Raw genomic sequence first — 7,744 nt, 5'->3', positions numbered from 1 at the left:
ATGGTTTTGAACTTCCTGCCGGCTGGAGGTGGGCGGGGGAAGGAGCTGGGAGCTGGGACGGTGCAATCTGCTGAGGGATAGACAGCAAACAGCGCCTTCTCCCTTCAGCAGCGCGGTGGTTGGGTTGTTGAAAGAGAGAGAGATAGAGATATAATGAGAGAGCGTGTCCAACCTGGGGTGAATGGGTCCCACACTGCAGAACAGTAACTGACAGGTGTAGAGGCAGAGAGAGAGAAACAGGGAGAGAGACAGAGAAAGGGAGAGACAGACAGACAGATATACAGACAGACAGAGGGAGACAGAGAGAGAGAGAAACAGAGAGACAGAGAAAGGGAGAGACAGACAGATATACAGACAGAGAGAGGGAGACAGAGAGAGAGAGAGAAAAACAGAGAGACAGAGAAAGGGAGAGAGACACAGACAGATATACAGACAGAGAGAGGGAGACAGAGAGAGAGAGAAAGGGAGAGACAGAGAGAGACAAAGAGAAACAGAAGAAGAGAGAGAGTCAGAGAGAGAGAGAGACAGGGAGAGAGAGAGAGAAAGACAGAGAGAGAGAGAGAGGGAGTGAGAGACAGAGAAAGAGAGGGAGACAGAGAGAGAGAGGGAGTGAGAGACAGAGAAAGAGAGGGAGACAGAGAGAGAGAGAGAGGGGAGTGAGAGACAGAGAAAGAGAGAGAGACAGAGAAAAAGAGACAGGGGAAAGAGAGAGATAGTGAGAGAAAGAGAGATAGAGAGAGAAAAAGAGACAGACAGACAGAGAGAGGGGGAGATAGAGAGAGACAGTGGAAGAGAGGCAGAGAGAAAGAAATATCGATAGTAAGATAGAGAAAGGGAAATAGGGAGAGTCAAAGGAACTGCAAGGGAGATATCGAGAAAGAGAGACAGAAACAGAGCGACAGGGAGAGAGCCAACGTGAGAGAGAGGGGGAGAGAGAGAGAGAGAGACAGAGAGACAGGGAGACAGAGAGAGAGAGAGAAAGAGAGAGAGAGACAGAGACAGAGAGAAACAGAGAGACAGGGAGACAGAGAGAGGGAGACACAGAGAGAGAGGGAGACACAGAGAGTGGGAGAGAGTGATCCCCACACGCTGTAATACTTGTCACTGAGTGTGTGAGAGAGCGAGTGGGGATGAAACAGCGGGCTCCTTTCATTCAAGCAGAAGACAAACTCAATCTGGACTGACAGATGAACAGAACCGGCAGGGAGATCGGAAGCTCATTCTGCTCCTGAAGCCCAGAGAGAGAGGGGGAGCAGCACGGAGTAAACTTGTCTGAGCCTCACCCACAGGTAAGAGTTCTCACTGTGTGGGTGCCGGGGTGGGGGGGGTGAAGGGACAGGAGGTGGGAGGTGAGGGGTGGATGGGTGTTGTCAGGGATGTGGGATATGGGCAGTGGGTGTTGTCTGGGACTGTACTGAGAGCAGAGATGGGGCAGGGCACCCCCCTCAGCCACCTCCGGTGTCCACCCTGGGCTGAACACTGTGTAGATTTAAGAGAGTCTTGGTTCAGCCCTCCCTGCACCGCAGCCCACCCCGTTTATCCAGCTAAAGGTCGCTGCTCCTGTCCTTGGCTGGTGTCCCACGGGTCTCAGGGCTCCCTGTCACTGACTCAGTCCCTCCTGGGGACTGTAAGTACAGCAGAACACACTGGCAAAGGGAAGATACAGCCCCACACCTTCTGTTCCCGTGTCTGAACCCTGCCAGCCAAAATCCCTGTGGACCGCGGTCACATCGATCATTATCAGTCCCAGTTCAATACCGGGACACACTCACACTCTCACACACACACATTCTGTCACACACACACACACATACTCTCACACACTCTCTCACACACACACACACTCTCACACACTCTCTCACACACACACACTCTCACACACACACACTCTCTCACACACACACTCTCTCACACACTCTCTCACACACACACACACTCTCACACACACACACTCTGTCACACACACACACTCTCACACACTCTCGCACACACACACACTCTCTCACACACACTCTCTCTCACTCTCACTCTCACACAAACTCTCTCTCTCACACTCTCTTTCACACACACACTCACACACAAACTCTCTCTCTCACACCCACACTCTCCCACACACACCCACACACACACATCCACTCACACACACTCTCTCTCACACATACTCTCTCATATACTCACACGCAAACTCTCACAAGCACACACAAACTCTCTCTCACACACACTCTCACACATACACACACTCTCTATCTCTTTCTCTCTCACCCACTCTCACACAAAATCTCTCTCATGCACAATCTCCCTCTCTCACACATACACTCACACACACTTTCTCTCACTCACACTCTCTCAAACACTCTCACACTTTCTTTCTCACACACTCTCTCACAAACACATTCTCTCTCACACATACTCTCTCACACACACTCTCACACACACACACACACACACTCTCTTTCACACACACTCTCACACACACACACGCTCTCACACACTGTCTCACACACACTGTCTCACACACTCTCACACACACACGCTCACACACACTCTCTCTCTCATACTCACATTCTCTCTTGCACACATACACATGCTCATACAGTCACATGCTTTTGCACGGAAATACACAATGATACATGTTCACCCGTTCACATACCCCTGTACACACACACACACACACACACACACACAACACACACACACACACACACACACACACACACACACACACACAGCCGTACCACCCAAGAAGACATTGAATCATTCTTTTGATTTGACTTTGATTTGATTTATTATTGTCAGACGTATTGGGATACAGTGAAAAGTATTGTTTCTTGCACACGATACAGACAAAACATATCATTCATAGAGAAGGAAAGGAGAGAGTGCAGAATGTAGTGTTACAGTCATAGCGAGGGTGTAGAGAAAGATCAACTTAATGTGATCTTTCGTCTTTCAGGTAGGTCCATTCAAAAGTCTGACAGCAGCAGGGAAGAAGCTGTTCTTGAGTCGGTTGGTGTGTGACCTCAGACTTTTGTATCTTTTTCCTGACGGGAGAAGGTGGGAGGGAGAATGTCCTTTTGCGAGGTAGCAGCAAGTGTAGACAGGGTCAATGGATGGGAGGTTAGGCAGCAGGAAAGAAGTTGTCCTCCCCCCTTTAGTAGGGATGACAGTCAGTCCCCTGTGGATGGTCCCGCGCTAAAACACTGAGTGATGTCTCTGCTTCCCTTGCAGGCAGGGGAGAACCGGGTTGAACGAGACGTCGAAAGGACTCCTTCCTTCCAACTGTGTCCTCGGTGACAGAACATCACTCACCAAAGACTTCCGCTCCATCCACCGCCCTCCCCGTCCTCCGGCTGGGCTCGATTCCCCGTCTCACTCCCAAACTCCACCCCCCCCTCCACAGGCGAAGAAGAGTCCCAGGACAAGTGTGGTGGAGAGGGCTACAGGCTCCGACCCTGTGGGGGCAGGACCATCTTGGGAGCGGGCCCTGGGGTCCGCGTGGTCCCAGAGAGGCCTAGGAGCGACCTCTGACCTCCGACTATTTTGGCCCCACACACATCCACGCCCCTGACTCGGGCCTACGCCAGGGGTTTCAAATTTTGGAGCTTCGTCTGGCAGACATTTTCTGGGCCGTTCCTTCTCCCCACCGTCTGTGGCCACCACTCGGAGGGCTTTGGGCCTAGTCGCGAGTGTGAAGCCTGTTGGGCAACAGAGAGAGAGACCGGGCCTTATCCACGGGCGTCTTCCCCACTGCCTCGTCCCCGCCATGCCGTGGCTGGCCGGCCTGCTGCTCTTGTTGGCGCCGTTCGGCCCTTCCCCCCTCTGCCTAGCCCAGAACGACACCGAGCCAGTGGTGCTGGAGGGCAAGTGTCTGGTGGTGTGCGACTCGGACCCCCTGACCGAGCAGGCCGGCGGGACCCCGAGCAACGCCCTGGGCATGTCCGTCCGCTCTGCCGGAGGCAAGGTGGCCTTCTCTGCCGTCCGGGCAACCAATCACGAGTCCTTGGAGACCAACAACCACACCATGACCATCTACTTTGACCAGGTGAGTGATCTGGGTGGGGGCATCGGGAATGGGCAGGGGAGCAGTTGCGTCAAGCGTTACGCCAGCCCCCATCCTTCCCGTAGAACGAAGGGACGGTTGGGAGCGTGAGTGGGCTATTCGACTCTGGTGGGATTCACGCCAGGACAGAAAGGCGCTGCTGGAAAGCCTAGGCCGTTGAGTCCCACATAACCCTCTGTGTGGAGGGGGGCTGGTGTCTCTCTGCAGTCCGTCCCAGAGGTCAGGGTGCCCACGGCGATGCGTCCGGCCTGCCTGAGGGGGGTGGCGGCGTCCTCTCGCTCTACGGTCCGCTCCGCCTGTCCTAGCTGTCCGTTTGGTCCATCGCCCCCGCCGACGGGTGCGCCTCCCCTTTAGCGACTCCTGCCTGGGCCCCCCTCTCTTGTGTGGCACAGCTGTTGGCACCCACTGCCTCACATCCTCTGGGATTCGATTCCCAGCTCCGGGTCGCTGTCCGCGCGGAGTCTGCACATTCTCCTCGTGTCTGCGTGGGTTTCCTCTGGGTGCTCCTATTTCCTCTCAGAGTCCGGTTTTGCCTGGGGTGGGGGGCGGATTGGCCGTGCGTTAGGGCCTGGGTGGACCGGAGTAAGCTCGATGGGCCGAATGGCCTCCTTCTCCGTTCTAGGATTCCGAGTGATGAAGTGAATATCTTTGGCAGACGGAGTCTAAGGTGGGAACTTGGCCCTGATTGCGCCCCCCCCCCCAGGTGCTGACTCTGGATCCCATCCACAGTTTGATGTTATTTTTGTTTGGTTCTCCTCCCTCCCTCCCTCACTCCCTCCTTCCCTCGCTCCCTCCCTCTCTCCCTCCCTCCGTCCCTCCCTCCCTCTCTCGCTCCCTCCCTCCTTCCCTCGCTCCCTTCCTCCCTTGCTCTCTTCCCCCCTCCCTCCCTCCCTTCTTCCCTCCCTCGCTCCCTCCCTCCCTCACACCCTCGCTCCCTCCATCCCTCCTTCCTTCACTCACTCCCTCCCTCCCTCACTCCCTTGCTCCCTCCCTCCTTTGCTCCCTCCATCTCTCCCTCCCTCCCTCTCTCCCTCCATCGCTCCCTCCATCCCTCCCTCGCTGCCTCCGTCCCTCCCTCCCTCGCTCCCTCTGTCCCTCCCTCCCTTGCTCCCTCCCTCACTTCCTCCGTCCCTCCCTCCCTCCCTTGCTCCCTCCCTCGCTCCCTCTGTCCCTCCCTCCTTCCCTTCCTTGCTCCCTCCCTCACTCCCTCCCTCGCTCCCTCCATCTCTCCCTCCCTCCCTCCGTCCCTCCCTCCCTCGCTCCCTCCATCCCTCCCTCTCTCCCTCCCTCGCTCCCTCCATCCCTCCCTCTCTCCCTCCGTCCCTCCCTCCCTCGCTCCCTCCATCCCTCCCTCCCTCCGTCCCTCCCTCTCTCCCTCCCTCGCTCCCTCCATCCCTCCCTCCCTCCCTCCGTCCCTCCCTCCCTGCCTCTCTCCCTCCCTGCCCCCAGGTGCTGGTGAACATTGGCAGCCATTTCCACTGGGAGATTGGGGTCTTCGTTGCCCCTTGCCGGGGCATTTACAGCTTCACTTTCCACGTGGTGAAGGTATACAACAGGCAGACAATCCAGGTCAGTCAGACTGAGTAAGGCAGGCCGGGTATGTGGGGGGCGGGTGAGGGAGGGAGGGGAGGAGGGGGCGTGCGATGGCTGGCTCAGAGTCTGACCGTTGACCCTGGTGCGTCCTGGCAGGTGGGCTCGCCTCGGCCAGACAGCGCTGAAGGGAGTCCCTCTTCCGTCTGACCGGGGAGGGGGGAACTGGCTGGGGTGGTGGGGTCAGGACTGACCCTTAACCTCCCTACACCTCCCCCCCCACCCCCCGCCACCACCCAGCACCTGCCCAGACCCTGGAAATCTTGGGCCCTGACCCCCCTCCCCCTCAGGTGGGGAGATGTATGTCCTCTTCTCTGTCTCTCTCTTTCTCTCCCTCTCTGTCCTTCTCTATCTCCCTCTCTATCGGTCTGTGTGTCTGGCTCTCTCTCTCTCCCTCCCTCTCTCTGTCTCTGTCTCTGTCTCTCTTTCTTTCTCTCCCTCTCTGTCCTTCTCCATCTCTCTTTTTCTCTCCCTCTCTCACTCTGTGTCTCTCTCACACTGTCTCTCTCTCATGCTGTCTCTCTCTTGCCCTCTCTCTCTCTCACTCTGTCTCTCTCTGTATCTCTCTCTCGCTCTGTCTCTCTCTCTTCTCTCTCCCTGTCTCTCTCTCTCTCTCTGTCTCTCTCTCTGTGTCTCTCGTTCTTTCTCTTCTTTTTTCTTTCTCTCCCTCTCTGTCCTTCTCTGTCTCCCTCTCTTTCTGTCTATTGCTCTGTGTCTCTCTTGTGCTGTCTCTGTCTCTCTCTCTGTCTCCCTCTCTCGCCCTGTCTCTCTCTCTCTCTCTGTCTCTCTCTGTCTCTCTCTGTCTCTTTCTCTCTCTCTGACTCTCTGCCTGTCTCCCTCTCTCTCTGTTTGTCTCTTTCTCTTTCTCTGTCTCTGTCTCCCTTACCATCTCTTTCTCTCACACACAATATCCCCCCGTCTCACTGTTTCTCTCTGACTCTCTCTCTCTGACTCTCTCTCTCACACACACACACACACACACACACACACACACACACACACACACACACACACACACACACACACACACACACACACACACACACACACACAGTCTCCCTCACGGTCTCCCTCTCCCTCTCCCTCTCTCTGTCCCTCTCTCTTTCTCTATCTCACACACAATGTCTCTCTCTCTCTCTCTCTTTGTCTTTCTCCAATGTGGAAGACTGGTTGGAGGTACCAGCCTGTCGCCCAATGAACTCTCTCCCGCTCCCCACCTGACCCACACCACCGTGGGGTTCAACTACTCTGTGTTTCATGATGTGAGTCTGTTAACTAACTGATGCTCACTGTGCTCACTGGGCGTTGACTCAGAGCAAAGTCAGCAGATACTATTTTTAAGGCAGAACTGGATACACCAGGGTGCGGTGGGGGGGTGAGGGGGGGGGGCGTAAAATGTTAGTGGGGAGGTGGGGTATGCGGGAATACGGTTACAACCCGATGAGCCATGATTGGGCGGCACGGTGGCACAGTGGTTAGCACTGCAGCGTGACACGGCACAAAGAACAAAGAATAAAGCACGGTCTAACCTCCTGCCCTCTTTTTTTGTCACCGCCCCCTCCCCCTCTCAGGTGAGCCTGACGCTGAACGGACGGCCGATGATCTCAGCCTTTGCCGGGGACCAGGACGTGACGCGGGAAGCTGCCACCAACGCCGGCCTGGTGCAGATGGAGAAGGGCGACCAGGCCTCCCTTACGCTGGAGCGCGGCAACCTGATGGGCGGCTGGAAGTACTCCACCTTCTCCGGCTTCCTCGTCTTCCCGCTCTGAGGCCCCTGCGCCACCTTCTGGAAGGTTCTTGGCCGCCGCCGCCGACCCCGCGCCCCCCCCCCCCCTCCAACCACCTCGCCCACCAAGCCCCAACAGGATACATCTCCTCTCCATCACCCCCCACCCACCCCGCCGCTGCCCCGGCTCCCATGGCAACTGGAAGTTTTTTTGCGCATCTCTCTGAATGCCCACTCCTCACTGCCCCCTCCCCATCCCGCTCCGCACACCTCAGTACACAGTGGGTTAGCACTGCTGCCTCCTGGTGCCAGGGACCCGGGTTCAGTGCCCGGCCTCGGGGTCACTGTCTGTGTGGAGTTTGCACATT

At 56.5% G+C, this 7,744-nt stretch overlaps 1 protein-coding gene across 1 annotated transcript; it reads left to right on the top strand.

Annotated features, from left to right (window-relative positions):
• The first annotated feature begins 3,762 nt into the window (after window positions 1–3,762).
• On the top strand, window positions 3,763–7,441 carry LOC145339032 (cerebellin-1-like). Its single transcript, XM_080183458.1, has 3 exons — window positions 3,763–4,042; window positions 5,510–5,629; window positions 7,222–7,441. The coding sequence occupies exons 1-3, from the start codon at window positions 3,764–3,766 to the stop codon at window positions 7,417–7,419; spliced, it is 597 nt and encodes a 198-aa protein (XP_080039584.1). The 5' UTR covers window position 3,763; the 3' UTR covers window positions 7,420–7,441.
• The last annotated feature ends 303 nt before the right edge of the window (window positions 7,442–7,744 follow it).

Source organism: Carcharhinus amblyrhynchos, unplaced genomic scaffold (assembly GCF_965287045.1).
Source record: "Carcharhinus amblyrhynchos unplaced genomic scaffold, sCarAmb.v2.hapA chromosome_293, whole genome shotgun sequence".
NCBI classification, from domain to species: Eukaryota; Metazoa; Chordata; class Chondrichthyes; order Carcharhiniformes; family Carcharhinidae; genus Carcharhinus; species Carcharhinus amblyrhynchos.
Note: the sequence above shows the minus strand (reverse complement) of the source record. Positions and strands in the feature narration are given on the sequence as shown.